At 44.9% G+C, this 17,976-nt stretch overlaps 1 protein-coding gene across 5 annotated transcripts in view; it reads right to left on the bottom strand.

The window, feature by feature from the left end:
• Nucleotides 1-3,723: 3,723 nt before the first annotated feature.
• The window catches only part of MTUS2 (microtubule associated scaffold protein 2), a 489,829-nt gene continuing 475,576 nt past the window's right edge, over nt 3,724-17,976 (bottom strand). For 4 of the 5 annotated variants that reach the window (XM_075127651.1, XM_075127639.1, XM_048846587.2 and 1 more), the window contains 2 exons: nt 17,864-17,961; nt 3,724-10,808 (listed from right to left, as the gene is read on the bottom strand). In XM_075127651.1, coding sequence (XP_074983752.1) covers nt 10,592-10,808; nt 17,864-17,961 — 315 coding nt within the window. In that variant the 3' untranslated portion in view covers nt 3,724-10,591. The remainder of the gene's footprint in view (nt 10,809-17,863; nt 17,962-17,976) is intronic. The other variant, XM_075127661.1, reaches the window with a different exon arrangement.

Here is a 17,976-nt window from a genome sequence, read left to right as displayed (position 1 = left end):
TAAGGAGCTCACTGGCAGAGACAGGGATAGAAGCCAGTTCTCCAGGCCACCATTCAATTGCCTTAACCATGAGCCCATCCTTTCTCCTGCAGTTTCCTGCCTCATTCACTACAGACCTTCTAACTTCTGCAACAAATGAATCAGGGGGTCCTGCAGACAACAGCCTCCTTTATGACACAGACCTGCTCAATTCCTAGAGCATGGGCCATCAAGTGCACTGAATCAGGCAAGGGTGGGGGGGGGGTCTTTTAATATAACTTTTGTAAATATAATTGTCTAAATTTTATAAACATGAACTGAAAACAAACACAAACCACACAAATAGAAATTCCATGATGTGGACCCATATTAACATCACGTGGTTCAGCAGTAGGGTTAGAACCTTTGCCCCACAGCACAGACCTCTGCCACTTCAGTAACTGATAGCAGTAGTAGGTTATCATTCAGACGGTCAACTGATTAAAACAATTAATTGCAATTAATCACAAGACTAAAAAAAAATAGTTGCGATTAATCGCAGTTTTAAGCGCATTGTTAAACAGTACCAGAATACCAATTTAAATGTATTTTAAATATTTTGGATGTTTTTCTACATTTTCAAATCTATTGATTTCAATTACAACACAGAATACAAAGAGTACAGTGCTCACTTTATATTAGTTTTGATTACAAATATTTGCACTATAAAAAGATAAAAAAATAGTATTTTTCAATTCATCTCGTAGAAGTACTGTAGTGCAATCTCTTTATCATGAAAGTGTAACTTAGACGTAGATTTTTTTATGTAACTACAAATATAAAACAATGTAAAACTTCAGAGCCTACAAGTCCACTCAGTCCTACTTCTTGTTCAGCCAATTGCTAAGACAAATAAGTTTGTTTACATTTATGGGAGATAACGCTGCCTGTTTCTTATTTACAATGTCACCTGAAAGTGAGAACAGGATGGAGGGTCGGGGAGGCAGCAGGGGCCAGAGGTGGGTGGGGGAGGCAGTGGGGAGCCAGAGCCCGAAGCCCTGCGGCTGGAGGATGGGGCACAGGGACAGAGCCCAAAGCCATAAGGCTGGAGCCTGGGGCTGAAGCCCAAAGCCTGAGCCCCACTGCTCCTGGGAAGGTGGGAAACTCACCTGCTGCCTGCTCCTCCAGTGTTGTGCCCAGGTGTGTTTAGAGGGGGGCAGGGACATGTTCCAAATCCTGCTGGTGGCCCCAGCAACCAAAACCAAGGCAGTGCATCCAGGCACACCAGGGACTTTATCACAGTCTATACGTACCTCTATGGGGAACCAAATCAGAGCCCAGGAGGCTATGGCTGCAAGAAAAGCCCCTGGTGGCCGCATGTGGCCACGGTGGCTGCATTTGTTGCTTTAGAGGCAGGATGAGACATGCACTTTGCCAGTGAGTGTCACAAGTATTTGCTAACAGGAGGCAAGTGGTGCAGGACCCCTGGGTTCTCTTCCAAGCTATGAGATTGTTTTGTAGTGGTTATAGACCCTTCTGCTGCTAGCCCCTCCAGCCTGTCTGTCCTTGTCCCAGTCTCCCCCTGCCCTCTTCTATCCCCTGTCCCCCTCAATCCCACATCCCAGTTCCCCCCAGCTGGTCATCCCAATCTCTCTCCCTCACCAGGCCCACCTCCTTTTCCTCCTTGCTAACAAGTCTCTATTAAATATGTGAAAACAGACGTTCAGAGGCTTATAAATTGGCTACATTCTGGCAAATTTTCACAGGGAATGGAAAAGGCACATCCCCGGCACCACTGCCAAATTTCAAAGCACAGAAGTGCTAGAGCTTCTCAGTTAAAAGATTGTAAGAATTTTTTTAACATTTGCAAGCAACATAGGTTCCCCTAATCTCAGTCTGTGAAATGGCTGAGCAGTTTTGCTGACATTTTCAAAGAATTTCATCTGCAGGCAGCCAATCGGGCATGCAAAATTACAGCCTGAAATGGTTGTTCAGCAAAGTTATACGCGAAAATAGGGCCTTTCTTATGATGATAAGTGTCAGGCAATCCTAATTTGAGGTGACTGAGTCCAGTAAGTGCAGGTTCCCTGTGTGTTTCTTTGCACTAGCAAACTATAGGAGAATTAGCATTGGGAATATATGTCATATTGTCTAAAGGCTTTATCCTGCTAGATAATGGACATGTCCAGGAAGTCTAAACTCCTATAGAAGTCATTGTAAGGCTCTGACTAACTCATAGGGTCACAGATTCCAAGGCCAGCAGGGAACAACTGTGATCATCTAGTTTGCCCTCTTGCATAACAGAGGTCACAGAACTGCTCCACAATAATTCCTAGAGCAGAGCTTTTAGAAAAACCTCCCAGCTTGTTTTGAAAATTGGCAGTGATGGAAAATCCACCAGGACCTTGTGTAAGTTCTTCCAATGGTTAATTACTCTCACTGCTAAAAATATACAACATATTTCCAGCCTAACTTCACCTTCCAGCCATTGGAGCATTCTCTGCGAGACTGAAAAGTATTTGTTCCCCATATAGGTACATATAGACTGTGATCAAGAAACACCGTAACTATTTTGTTAAGCTAAATAGATTGAGCTCCTTGAGTTTATCAGTATAAGGAATGGTTTCTAATTATTTCATCATTCTCCTGGCTCTTTTCTGAACCCTCTCCAATTTATTAACAGCCTTCCTAAATTGTGGGCACCAGAACTGGACACAGTATTCCAGCAGCGGTCACGCCAGTACTAAATCCAGAGGTAAAATAAGCTCTCTACTTCTCAAGATTCCCCTGTCTATGCATCCCAGGATTGCATTAGCACTTTTGGCCACAGCATGGCACTGGCAGCTCATGTTCAGCTGATTATCCATCAATCTTTTTCAGAGTCACTGCTTCCCAGGAGAATCTCCCATCATGTAAGTATGGCCTACATGCTTTGTTCCTAGAGGAATACATTTATGTTTAGCTGTATTAAAATGCATATTGTTTGCTTGCACCCAAGTTACCAAGTGATCCAGATCGCGCAGTATAAGTGACATATCCTCTTCATAATTTACTGTGCTCCCAATTTTTGTGTCACCAGCAAATGTTGTTAGTGATGATAGTTTACATTTTTATTAATGACCTGGAAGAAAACAAACATAGGGCCAAGGTTGACCCCTGCAGGACCCAACTAGAAACACATCTGTTGAATGATGAGTCCCCATTTTCAATTACATTGTGAAATCTATCAGTTAGCCAGCTTTTAAGCTACTTAATGTGTGCCATCTTAATTTTATGTTTCTAGTTTTTGAATTAAAATATCATGTGTTAAATGTCTTACAGTAGTCTAAGTATATTCCATCTACACTCTTACCTTTATCAACCAAACTAGTAATCTAATCAAAAACAGATATCAAGTTAGTTTGACAGGATCTATTTTCCATAAACTCATGCTGATTGGCCTTAATTACATTACCCTTCTTTAATTCTTTGTCAATCGAGTCCCATATCAGCTGCTCCATTATGTTGCCCAGGATCCATGTCTCTTGAGTGAGTGCCAACCATCTCTTTCACATGTACAGTTCCTAATTTCAGGAGAGGATCAAGAATAAGGAAAATATATTTACTGCATTTAGACTTTGGAGAAATTTAGTCATTAAGATTTTAATCTAATTTATAGCATGGGAAATGCAGTCATGTACCTAATCAACCAGACCTATTTCCCCCCATGCTCTCCCTCCAGCCACACATACACAGCCATAAAGAAAACACAGCAAGACACACCAGTTTGCATGCTTCCATCCATATTTTTGCTGGAGCATGAATTTATTATCAGGAATATATTACACTCATCTGTACATCATAACAGAAATAATACAAACTTTTCCTGTAATTCATTAACCACGTATTAAATCAGACTACAGAACTCCTACTGCGTGGGAAAAACTTTACAGAAGGATCCCCAGTGTGTCCATGGGACACAAATGCAATCAGTGCAGAGACATAAAATACCTGATTTTGTTAGTTTGTTTTTCTCGCCAAAAAATGAACGTAACCATTAGGTACCTGCTGATTTATCGTAAGCAAATTATTTCAGTGAAATGCAGGAACTTAACTACTGATCTGATTTATGTAAATTTCTTAGTTGCAAGAATTCAAACACTGCTCATGTCCCACAGACAGATGTGAAGAAAAAAAGAGACAAGAAAGAATTTGTTGCTCTCTGACTCTTTTTCATCATTTGCCTCTAATAGCTGGTGTACACTAAAGCTGTCAGTCGACCTAAGTTATGCGACTTCAGTTAAGTAATTGAAGTTGACGGAACTTACGTAGACTGACAGCAGTGTCTACACAGTTCTGTGTCAATGGGAGATGCTCGCCCGCCGACTAACCTTCCGCCTCTTGGGGAGGTGGAGTACAGACATCAATGGGAGAGTGCTCTGCCATCGACTTAGCTTGTCTTCACCTGACCCGCTAAATCGCTTGCAGAAGTGCTGATTTAGCCAGAAGTGTAGACAAGCCCTAAGTAAGGCTGCCCACCAGCTGGCTGTGGTCTCAAGGAGGCCCTGCTTCATATGCTCATTCTTTCTGAGGAAGACACTTGTTGGGTGGGAGGAATTTGAAGGTGGTTGGGGGCGGATGGGCTCTTTAAAAACTCTCTCCAGAGACCATCCTTGGGGCAGAGGCCATGGTTTAATTTGTGTTTGTACAGCAACTGCAATGGAGCCTTCAGTCTGATAGGGTCCTTTGGGTGCTGCTGCAGTAGAGATAATACATATGCTTAAGGCCAGGCCCCCAAATAAGCTTGCGGTTGTATTTTTATAGAGCAACTGTGACATCCAATGGTCCCCAGGAGTAATTATTCCCTATGTATATGTCACCTGCACTCTTTTGCTATCTAAAAGGTAATAGCAATAATCAAGTATCATTGACCTGCCTGGCTGAGTCATCTCTGTAAGGGAAAGGGAGTGGAAGAATAATCACATAACGTGTGCTACCTACAGGCCCTGGGCCACCAACGTTACACACACACACCCTCCCCCCGCCCTACCCATTGCTGAGCCCAACACTGATCATTTCACCTGCTCAATACTTACAAACTAAATGAAAACTAAAGTCGAATGCTATTCATAAACCAGTCACGAACTTGGTGCTCAAGTGATGTGCCATGAATGGGAGCAATCCGACTACTCTTGCCAACTTCCCCTTGCTATGTCCTAGAAACGGACTGAACCAAAACCTGACTTCTGACCACCCTCTTCCCCCCCCCCAGCAACATTTGGACAGAACCTCATTTCAGATGCTAGCCCTGTGCCTTAGTTGTATTAATGAAAGCAGGACCTAGTGACCTATAGAAGTGAAGGTAATTCTGCTTTAGCTACTGAACAGTTTGAGTTTGCAGTGGAGGTGGAGGAAAAGAGGGATTTATTGTATCCTTCCACAGCTAAAGGCATTTCCATTATAAAATGTGGTTTTACAGAGGTTTACAGCACAGCCATAATTATGTGCATTGAATTACAAACTTAGGCCAAAATGTTCAAACCTGGATGCCTAAAGTTAGTAAAACCCACACTTAAGCATGTAAGTTAAACTAGCCTGATTAGGAGAATTGTTGAGCATCCACAAAGCCCACTGAAGCTCAGGCGTGTATTCTGGTTCCTTTATTGTAAAATTGTTATTTCACTTTCTATTGGATGGCTTCCAATATAACAATAAAGTCACTTTTAGTAGCTAAATAGCTGTCTTTGTGGACATTTGCTGTGGAGGAAAAGTATACACTCTGTAGCCCTTTGAGAGATGCAGAAACTCTAATGATTAGTGGGTACAGGGCTGGCTAAATCAAAGAGTGGTTTGGCAGCCTTTGTATTCTCACAGTGTGGGTTAATGAGAAGACCAAGCGGAGGAATTGATAGGGTTCCTCCATAATTAAGTCTCAGTAGCACTTGCCTTGTAAAAGATAGTCCCTCTCCCCACAATCCTTATTCAGCCTTCACTAGCCGGTAGGGTTTATTTGTAAGTGGATCATTTACTGTTCTGGTATTGAGGCACAATGCATGAACAGCCCCATGCTAACCAACATTAAGAGCATGTGCTGACAGGGTGAGAACTCCAGCTACAATCACAATGCTTTGCTAGCCTGCTGCTGTTTTGGTATAATATAAGGACATTTGTTTTGACAGTGAATCCCTACATTGTTACGGTCTAGGACATACGATGCACCATAGTTATGTGCTTGAAAATCCTGCTATTTACATTGGCTGCAAAACATAGATAAATTCAGCCAAAAAACTGTAATCCTCCCCAAGTGTCTTCCGCAGGCCTGCACTCATGCCATCAGGAAATGCTACTGTAACAGGGTGAGATTCATCTCTCCTGGATTCAGAGTAGCAGCCGTGTTAGTCTGTATCCGCAAAAAGAAAAGGAGGACTTGTGGCACCTTAGAGACTAACGAATTTATTTGAGCATAAGCTTTCGTGAGCTACAGCTCTCTTCATCGGATGCCTGTGTTGTGGAGTTAGAGGCGATGCATCTTACCAACCCAGCCCACAGGCAACCTGGGGATCTGTAGCAGTGCCCCATTGTGGTTGCTATTTAAACCCAAGGGCTAAAATAGGGTTGTTAGAGTCACTGAATCCATGGAGTCACAGATCTCTGGGCACCCACAGTTTCAGTGTGCATAAAGAACTCCTGTACAGCAGGACTGTCCTTGGCCCCTCTTCACCCAGTAGCTCTTCCATGGGTCTTACATGAGTTTACAGGGCTCTGAGCAAATTTCCCCCCTAACATATTTGCTCTTTTCTTGTGGCTTGGTATAGAGGATAGGCCCCCACTGACTTTTCCTCTGAATAGATAGTGATGAGTTATCAAAATCCTGCTGCTTCTGCTTTTTAAAACCCTATCTAGAGCGCAGTACAGTTCCTGTCATTTCAGCCAACACCCTAACGATGGTAGATGAAAGATCAGCCAAGTCAGCCACAAATGTGTTGCTGCCTGAAGTCCAGCCAGTAAACAAACCCAGGTCCTGAAAACAAAATCTTTCTCTCAACCTACAGACCTGGGTACTAGCTTCCTAGTGCACCTGTGACTCCCAGTGAAATTTTAGTGGGAATTCTGTTGCACAAGGAAAACAGGTTTGGCTCTTACTGCATTCACTTCAATGCCATTCTTGCACCAGACAGTTACATCTCCCTGACCAACCACTTCATGCCAGCAGATGTTAGCGTTTGTAAGTGGAAGTGTGGGCAGGGAAAGAGGAGGGGGGATGGGTGCTAGGTTAGGAAACAAGATTATATGACAGAGGGGCAGTGCTCTCCACTGCCATTTAAAAAAGCTTGGTTTATGGATTATACTGGAGGGTGATATGCTTACCACTTGTCAGGGAAAGGCTCACTAGTGGTAATACTGCTGCTGAGGGCTGGTCTATACTACACAGTTAAGTCGACATAAGGCAGCTTACGTCAACCTAATTATGTCAGTGTCTACACTACAGCCTTCCTCCCACTGCTGTAAGTGCCCTACTACACCAACATCATAACTCCACCCCCATGAGAGGCGAAAGGCTTATGTTGGTGTAATTAGGGTGACAGACACTGCGTCCCTTACATCTACTGTTGGCTGTCTTGTCAATTTCATGGCAGGAGCCCTGAAATTGACAAGAAAGCTGGGCAGCTAGAGCTCAGCTGTGTCACTCTGCTGGGTGGCTGGACCCCGCCCCTGACTTAGAGCCTGGGCTAGAAGCTGGAGTGTGTGGGGGGGAGGGCTTCAGACCCTGGTCCCAGCCAGCAGCCAGGGTGAGAAGCCCCAGCGGGCCCCCCTCCCCACCAGCTCCCTGCCAGGAGTTGGGCAGGCTTGTCAATTTCATAGCTGAGCTGTGAAATTGACAAGGCTTCCCAGCTCTGGCAGGGGGGAGAGGGGAAGCCCCAGGCAGCTCCCCCCTCTCCTGTAGGGAACCGGGAAGAGAAATCCCAGGTGGCTTCCCCCTACAGGGAATGGGGAAGAGAAACCCCGGACAACCAACTGCAGTCACATGAATAGAAGCATCAGCATCCAGTGTCAAACACCATCAGAAAATGACTATTATAAGACAGGGAGAATAGAAACGACACCAAATGATGTTGGGGTCGCTGGCATCCCAATCTACCCACCACTAAAGCCCCAACTCCCAATTCATTGCTAGGAGCATCCATTGCATGTGCATTTAGCTGATAAAAGGATGAGTAAAGCACCGTAAACAGAGAAATGACGAAGCAAAACAGACTGGCTTAGTCAGCTCAGATCAGGACAGTAAAACGTTTTAGTGAGTAGCACATGGGATAATTTAGATTAACATCATGGTAACAACTCATACTGTAATAGAACACATTGCATTAGACTGGAACATAACAATGAAGTAGGTATTGCAGAGTACCTGTGCATTGAGCAAGTGCAGTATGAAAGTGACTAAAATTATAGTGATAGTGGTTTTTATTCTTTAACAACTCTCCTACTTTCAGGGTGTACTTGCTGAACACATACAATCTAGTCATGTATTTCAATGGTGTTAGTCAAATATGGCCTGGTCTAGTCTAATAAGATGTTCAACATACTCAGTATCATAATATCATGCAAACCTGCTACAAAAATAAATTTCTCTAAAAAAAAAAAAAATTAACCTAATTTTTACACCTTGGGGTGGGCCAAAGACACTTAAATTGAAGCTGGCTGTACCTAAGCTGCAGCCTGAGCATTCTGAATACATCACAGGAAAGCTGAAGCATATTTCAAGTGCAAACAATGCGCATGTTTGCTGGAGTAAATGCCTTCCTGCCTGCTTCCATGCACATCATTAGCTGTTTACCCACCTTGTGACAACAACTCTTTCACATTGCTTCATGACCCTGGAATATTTTATGTACGTATTTACATCCTGGCTGTAACTTGGTCAGGTCCTGGAGCACACAGTGTGCTCTGTGAATAGGCAGGAAAAAGTGCAGGGTCTTTGCGACAAACTGAAAATAAAAGCATCATATCATTTAAAAAATTGTTTTTGCTTTTGTGTGGGTGACTCACACGCCTACCCTGCCTACATCAAATGCTTTCACAGTCTAATCCAAACAATTCTGATACAAATGCTGGGACCCACATTTAGAGAACATCAAAGACAACAGGACCTCGCCTGGCTTTGTGCAGTTCCCTTCCTGTACCCAGGATCCAGATCAAATACTGTTAACCCCTTCTCATTCTAACTGCTGTTTGAGGTGCTGTACCCCTGGGAAACCAGCGTGTTCACTCAGCATGGTGTGACATTCCATCTGGTCTAGACAGGCACTGCACTGAAAGTTACCGCTGCAACACATGCATGGTTAACAGGTGCAGCAAAGGGGGTTAATATAACAGGGAAACCTAAGAGTATTTGCATTTTGCCTGGAAGGCAGAGGTTTAAGGTAGTTTGGCCTCAAAATATATGGGTTATATGTCGAGGGACAAAATTCTGGCCTCAGCTGGATCCATGAAGCCCCATAGATCTTCCCTGGGGTTCTCCTGGCCATTAACAAGGGCAAACAAGAGCCTAGTATGTGCAGGATCCCCTGTACCCTGAGGCAAACTGGATCTAAATTCTTAGAACATCCCACTAGGGGTTTAATGCTTTTGGCCAAATGTCAAGCTCACAGCAAATATTTTTTTCCTTCTTTCTAGGGTTTGCAACAAAATAATGTGGGACTGGATTTGTTATAGATTCGGAGTGCTTCCAAAAGTGTTCAGTTAAAAAAAAAAAAAGGATAACTAGGATTTGAGAGAGTAAAATGGAGTTACTCTTTCAAATAAACTGTATGGAATGTGCTAAAGCCCTCTGGGTTTCGGTCTCTATCCTACATCCACTCACAACATTGATGCTAATAATAATTGAAAATTGGAGACTGGAATGCGTGGCCTTATCTGGCATTGAGTATGAAGGTGATGGTTTTGAAGGCAGTACTATTTTAGAATCTCATTGTCGCTGGTGTTCATGGTATATAGTGTACCACTTGGTGGTAGTTTGGAAGGCGCTTCTATTTCTAAGTAACTTTCTTCTATTTTGGGTAGAAATATTCCTGGGAGGCTTGACAGAAATGCATTTCATTTAGCTATAAGTTTTAGGCACAAGTTACAAAACTGCTGACCATAATGAAAATATATCAGCACTTAGTAGTGTATCCAACAATATAAAAAAATGCAATTCAGAACATCTTCAACTCCATATATGTTGCGTGTGTCAATATATACACCTATTTAGGATGAATACATACATATATATATAAACACACATACATATATAGATATTCAAAACATGTACTGTTTGTAACTAACCTGAAACACTGCAGCAAAGGTTCATTTTGATGAACCATTAGTAGTAGGATTTTCTTTCTTTTGGCTCTAACCATGGCAAAATGTTTACACATCAGACTACACTGGTTATACTACTCTACAACATCAGTGTGCCAGTACCGGGAGCTTCTATGATAATAGTACACTGATAATAGTACACTGCCTAGCTTACACTTATGCAGCTACAGAGCATGCTTGCAGTAACCAACCCTGGGTATCTACGGTTGGTAATACTTTCTTGGATGATCACATTCAGCCGATTGGAAAAATGTGTAAAAGCCCAGTTAACTTCTGCAGCCGCGTGGAGCGGTCATCTTGGCACCGTGCTGACTTTTGCGGGAGTAGGAGGCCCTGATGAACAGCGATAAATTGGTGTAGGAGACGTAGGAGACAGTTTAACTGGGCTCATGGGCTCCGCTGTCTGGAGCTTCCAAAGTAGCTCTTCATTAGTCCTGCTTAACCTCTTCTTTTCCTTGGTTTCTTTCTCCACGTAGTCTTGAAGATTAGCATTTTCCTCAGATAACTGCCTGCAGAGGGAAATAATGCACCAGTTAACATTTCACAAGTCTAAACAGTGCTGGACTGTCATTAAAGCAAATATGACAGCTGCTGAGGCCACTACCCCACACAGCTGTTAAAGTCAACCCCTGTGATAGCTTCATACCAGAGCCATGCTGGCATAGCAATGGTTCGCTCCTGATGAAGCCAAGCAGAGTATTTCAGCTAATACACCTGCAGTTCCTGGCACAGTGTTTCCATCGCACGATGCTGAGTCAGATCACAGTGACCTAATGCAACCTGACAGAAAATTCCCGGCCCTTTGTATTCCATTTGCTCTCATTTTCGACACCAGGTGTACTGCATGTGAGCGTGAGGGCAAACCCTCTTGAGTTTGTTATTAAGCAAATCAGTTATTCTGAATACTTTAGAATTGTGTATTTTTTCCCAGATGACACAAAAAACAATAATTTTTAAACAAATCACAGAAACAGGGACGGGACTGGATGGCTCAGGGGCACGTAATGGGATTAGAGCCTTTCAAGTCTTTGTCACTGGGGTCTGAATTAGGTCCAGGTTGGGAGTGACTTAAAGTTGTTGCCATCCGATGGGTGTTTGGAGGACCACATGAAATATCGGGTAAAATTAGTCTGATTCCTAGTGGACAGGTGTCCACACTGCAAAACAAAACACTCCCCGAATTACTATTGGCTCTTCCTGGTATCCTTGATGGCAGTCACAGCATATGCAGCCAGGATGAAAAGATCATGAAGACTAAATTGATGCTCCCTTCGGGTCAGGCTTAAAGCATGTTGGTGGGGCACTGTGTAACATGCTGTTCCTTTTCTGTGAATGAATAGGACATGTTCAATCTCTAGGGTGGTCAAGCTAACACTGATCATGAGCACAATGGGCCACTTAGCTCAATGCCATGGATGTCAGGTATTGCAGGCCAGGGGATGCTGAGCCTCTCCAAACAGCCAGGCATGGTCCTGCACATGATCTGCCCTGAGGCCCCTCCTACTTCCCGCTCTCCCCTCCCGTGGGCCAGGGTTGGGGCTGGGGCTAGGCAGGGCTGGCCTGCCACCAGGGGCTCGGGGCGGCTGGGGCCGGTGCTCAGGCCGCCCGATGCTGGGGATGACCACCTGGCACTCCAGGGCTAGGGGTGCTTGGGCCGCTTGCCAGGCACTCTGGGGCTGGGGGTGCTCGGGCTGCCCGCCAGGCACTCTGGGGCTGGGGGCGCTGGGGCTGCCCGCTGGGCGCTGGGGGTGCTCGGGCCACCCGCCGGGCTCTCTGGAACCGGGGGTGCTGGGGCTGGCCGCCAGGTGCTCTGGGGCTGGGGGTGCTGGGGCTGGGCGCTGGGGGTGCTTGGGCCACCCACCGGGCTCTCCGGAGCTGGGATGGGGGCACTGGGGCACGCCACCTGGCAATGGGGGTGCTGGGCCTCGCTGCCCGGTACTGAGGGCATTGAGGCTGCGCCAACTGGCACTCTGGGGCTAGGGGTGCTCGGGCAGTACGGGGCTGAGGGGGGCAGCCGGGGCCACGGTGGGGATCTCGGGGCTCCAGCGGGGGCAGGGCGGGACCAGGGGCTAGCCTCCCCAAATAGGTGGTTCACTTGCTGCCCATGCTCTATTCAGAAATTAATTTGGCTTCATGTTTACAACATTTATTAAATATCAAACTGAACATTTTTGGAGAGATTTCTACCCAACTCTTTTTTAACTTTTCCATGTATGCTCTGAGCTGTGAGAGGAGAGTGTGTCTAAGGAGACTAGCAATCTACCCATGAATTTGTTTTATACTGCTGCCCATCACTGCAGTATCTGAGCACCTGCCCTGTAAATCCACAGCAACAGCGAAGTTCTTAGGGGACCTCATGGAGTCTCTGACACGGCTCCTTTTTCAGGGTCAGCTTGGGGGAGGGGTTTTGATTTTTCTTAAAAGACTGTATTACTTTCCTCTTCCCCTGCCTCCGCACAGCAATGTGGGCCATAAAGCTTTTATGCAAGCCCAGATAGGCCAACAACCAACCAATATGTGCCTGCCTGGTTTCTGAGAACAGTTTAGCAGGATGCTCATTGAGCACATTTAGGGAGTAACCCTACAGATCTTACTCCCGTGAATGATTCTCAAAGCCACTGAAGGCAATGGGGCTGCCCTCAGAAGCAGAAATACGCATGCAGCAGCTGGAGAATCAGGCCCTCAGAACATATTAGCCTCTTTTACATGTAATACTGCTTGCCAGCTACACAGGGTGATATCCAGTATTACAGTGAACTTGGTAGACTGTCAGCCAATATACTCTCTTCTATGACACTAATAAACACCGGAGCTGGCGGCGGGGAGGAGGGCTGTGAGTTATATGCACAACCTACAGGTAATTTAGAGAGACATTTGAGTAGAATAGTGCCTTCATAGCCAAGCATCTGTGAATAGGTTGTGCAATACAGACATGTCCTCAGAAGACAACCTGCTTTAGCATGCAGATAGGGAAAAGAGCCCTGGCTTGTTACACTGCTTGTTTCATCTCCCACATGCTGTGTCAGGATAGCGCCGTTTCTGCTGTGTCATATGATGTCATGTAACCAGACACAAGGAGAAACAAGCGTCACCTTGCATTGGAGATTGAGGTGGCTTTTCCCTCCTAGGTAGAATACAGTGCTCCTGCTGCCTGTGTTTTGCCACGTACTCCAGCAACCCTGCCACGTGCTTGGTCACGTTATGCCAGCCTTGCCTGTGTCATTTTATTCACAGAATCATGGATTCCAAGGCCGGAAGGGTCCACTGTGATCATCAAGTCTGACCTCCTGCATGGCACAGGCCATAGAACCTCCCCAAAATAATTCCCAGAGCAAATCTTTTAGAAAAATATCCAATCTTGACTTAAAAATTGCCAGTGATGAAGAATCCACCAGGACCATTGATAAATTGTTCCAATGGTTAATTACTCTCCCTGTTAACAATTTACACCTTAATTCCAGTCTGAAGAGCTCATTATTAAATATTTGTTCTCCATGTAGGTATTTATAGACTGTAATCAAGTCACCTCTTAACCTTCCCTTTGTTAGGCTAAATTGACTGATGAGCTCCTTGAGTCTGTCACTATAGAATCATAGAATCATAGAATATCAGGGTTGGAAGGGACCTCAGGAGGTCATCTAGTCCAACCCCCTGCTCAAAGCAGGACCAATCCCCAATTAAATCATCCCAGCCAGGGCTTTGTCAAGCCTGACCTTAAAAACTTCTAAGGAAGGAGATTCTACCACCTCCCTAGGTAACGCATTCCAGTGTTTCACCACCCTCCTAGTGAAAAAGTTTTTCCTAATATCCAACCTAAACCTCCCCCACTGGATTGGTTTCTAATCATTTTCTAAGGATTGGTTTCTAATCCTTTAATCATTCTCATGGATCTTCTCTGAACCTTCTCCAATTTATCACCATCCTTCCTGAACTGACACAGAATTCCAGCAGCAGTTGCACCACTGCCAAATACAGAAGTAAAATAACCTCTCTACTCTTACTTGTGATTCCCTTGTTTATGGATCCCAGGATTGCCTTAGCTCTTTTGGCCACAGCATCACACTGGGAGCTCACATTCAGCTGATTATCCACCACAACCCAGAAATCCTTTTCAGAGTCTGTGCTTTCCAAGACAAAGTTCCCCATTGTGTAAGGATGGCCTACATTCTTTGTTCCTAGCTGAATACATTTGGAGTTAGTCGTATTAAAATGCACACTGTGTGCTTGCACCCAGCTTACTGAGTGATCCAGATTGTTCTGAATCAGTGACCTGTCCTCTTCATTATTTACCACTTCCCCAATTTTTGTGTCATCTGCAAAATTTATCAGTGCTGATTTGAAATTTATCAGTGTTGATGGCGTATGAACAGATGCAAAGTGATTGCACATTAACAATACACATGCTGCCTATGAAGACACATGCCCCAACTAGCTCTTTTCCATCTTTCAAGTAGGATTTGTCATGGGTGCTATGGAAAAGAAACCAATTATTATTCTTGTATCATCTAGAGACCCCCCCCAGTTGAGATCAGGACTCCACAGTACTAGTCACTGTATCAGCAGAGGTAAGACACACTCCCCTGAAGAGCTCACAGTTTACAGAGCCAGGACAGACACAGAGTGGGGGGAAGGAAGGATTACTATTCCCATTCTATAGCAAAGGATTTAGGGGCTACAGTGGATGAGAAGCTGGATATGAGTCAACAGTGTGCCCTTGTTGCCAAGAAGACTAACGACATTGTAGGAGCATTGCCAGCAGATCGAGGGACGTGATCATTCCCCTCTGTTCGGCACTGGTGAGGCCTCATCTGGAGTACTGTGTCCAGTTTTGGGCCCCACACTACAAGAAGGATGTGGAAATATTGGAAAGAGTCCAGCGGAGGGCAACAAAAATGATTAGGGGGCTGGAGCACATGACTTATGAGGAGAGGCTGAGGGAACTGGGATTGTTTAGTCTGCAGAAGAGAAGAATGAGGGGGATTTGATAGCTGCTTTCAACTACCTGAAAGGGGGTTCCAAAGAGGATGGATCTAGACTGTTCTCAGTGGTAGCAGATGACAGAACAAGGAGTAATGGTCTCAAGGGGGAGACCATTAGGTTGGACATTAGGGAAAAAAATGTCATTAGGAGAATGGTGAGGCACTGGAATGGGTTCCTAGGGAGGTGGTGGAATCTTCTTCCTTAGAGGTTTTTAAGGTGAGGTTTGACAAAGCCCTGGCTGGGATGATTTAGCTGGGGATTGGTCCTGCTTTGAGTAGGGGGTTGGACTAGATGACCTTCTGAGGTCCCTTCCAACCCTAATAGTCTATGATTCTATAGATGGGAATCAGAGGCATAGAGAGGTTAAGTGATTTACCCAACACCACATAGGAATCTATGGCAGAACTGGGAACTGAACGTGGATCACCAACAATTTAACTGCAAGCAATTCTTCCTCCTTGGGAGACCAGCCCTCTCCTCTGATTGCTAAAACCCCTGGAATTCTCAAGAAGGAGGAGGAGGATGTAGAAAGGATTAGAATCAAATATTATCTCCTCACTGTCTCCATCATCAGCCACCTATTTTAACACTATCTACTGTACGCTGATTCCTGCCTTCCACTGTGGGAGCCCCCCACCATGCCATCTGATTGGGCCATCTGATTGGGCCCACCCCTACAGTTATGCTGATGCCTGTATATGCAGATCTTTTCATGTCCCCACCTCAGAGTGGGGCTGCCTCTCTCCGTCCTAGTGAGGTCAAGCAGCAGGGGTCACTCCTATTCCCTGCATCTGCCCAGAAGGCGCCAAAGGAACAGGGGGCTTGGGTACTGCTCACTACATGATCTTAGATTGCCCAGTACATGAGCCCACCAACCTGTCCGAGTTGCTCCATGCCTGTACACTGCTGAGCTTAGGGTTTGGCTTGTGTTACCCACCTGAGTGGCAGATGGCTTTCTGGAGCTGGCCTAGTGCAGGGCTGAGCTACGAGACTCTTAGAGGTTTATGCTGTGGACTGGACAGAGCCCTTGTTAAAGGAGGCAAGCAGCGTCATAGATTATTTTAAAGGATTACACATTTCTGTGAATGAGAATAGCCCCTGCTGTTACACTAGCAAAGATAAAATGATATGGGTTATCCTCCTGTCTGTTGTTCAACCTGACCACCAACTGAGGGCAAGACGACATTTCACTCCATACATAACAGGGTGAATTGTGGGAGTTTTATATTTTCCTCTGAAGCATCAGGCATTAACCACTGTTGGAGACAAATTACTGGATGTCATTAGATTGCCTCTGTGTGAAAAATCTTATGTTAACCCCTCCCTATACCCATATCCTTCCTTAGAGGTTTTTAAGGTCAGGATTGACAAAGCCCTGGCTGGGATGATTTAGTTGGAGACTTGTCCTGCTTTGAGCAGGCGGTTGGACTAGATGACCTCCTGAGGTCCCTTCAAACCCTGATATTCTATGATCTAACAAGGCTGAAAAATGATTTGCTTTAAAGTTGACTTTCCAGGTAGATCTTAAGTTCAGGATCCTCTCTGAATAGTTTATTTTTAAAGCAACATTCCCCACATTGAGAAATGTATATAAAAGAAACAAAACACAACACCTACAAGTGACTGTGGTGACCTATCTCCTAGAGCCATAGTTTTCAACCTTTTTTCATTTGTGGATCCCTAAAAAATTTCAAATGGAGGTGCGGACCCCTTTGGAAATCTTAGACAATCTGCAGACCTGCAGGAGTCTGCGACCACAGATTGAAAACCACAGTCCTCGATGAATGCTGATGGGGCATATTTGCTTTTAAATGTCTATGTTCAGAAAGCTTTGGTTCATATATATATTAGGGAACTCCTGAAGTTAAGACCCATAAGGAAACCCAGCCACTAAGGAAAAACACTCTTTTAACTTAGCAGCATCCTTTCTCCAAATATGTGTAGAAAATAACTGTATCTAACTGACATTGAGTGTTAACCTGGTGAGCCTGGAAATGGTCGAGATGTGATACTATTTGTTGGGCCACAATGCCTACAAAAAATTTGACAGTGGTTAGGTTGTTGTTGTGCTTGGCCCACAATATCAATATTGTCTCACTGTTTCCTGGTACTCCCCCGTCTCGCTGTATCCCGTCTGGTGTCTTGCACTTAGATTGTAAGCTCTTTGGGGCAGAGATTGTCTTTTTCTTCTCTGTTTATACGGCGCCTAGCACAAAAGTTTCTACTGCAGTATAGAATAGAATAGAAAACGCTAAAGCAGCCTTAGGTACAGTGATGCTACCAGCACAGTTAGTATATTACAGTGCAAACTGCTAGCTCTCCCGCACCCGGTAGCTGCTGACTATTAGTGCGGCATTGACTCCGGACTCAGAGGCAACTGGGACTTTTGTTCTCAGTGGTGAGGCCGGGAGCTTAATGTAACACGGTTATGTAGCCAACCTCCTTTATGCAAAAATAAGCAGAAGGGAGTTTCCGGGGGGGGATGCTTAGTGCGACTGCTCCCGAAGGAGCTGTTAGCCCCGGGTAGTTGTAGTGTTACTGGTTCCTGTAAAACTCAGGGTGGTTCCCAAGTCTCTGCACGAACCTGGTCACAAGGGTATTCCGATCAATCCGGACTCTCATGTCTTCGTTCTGCTGTTGCAGGACCTGCAATTTTTCTTCCAGTATTGTGTTTTTTTCAGCCTGCAACACGAGAAG

This window comes from Caretta caretta, chromosome 1 (genome assembly GCF_965140235.1).
Source record: "Caretta caretta isolate rCarCar2 chromosome 1, rCarCar1.hap1, whole genome shotgun sequence".
In the NCBI taxonomy this organism is placed as follows: Eukaryota; Metazoa; Chordata; order Testudines; family Cheloniidae; genus Caretta; species Caretta caretta.
Note: the sequence above shows the minus strand (reverse complement) of the source record. Positions and strands in the feature narration are given on the sequence as shown.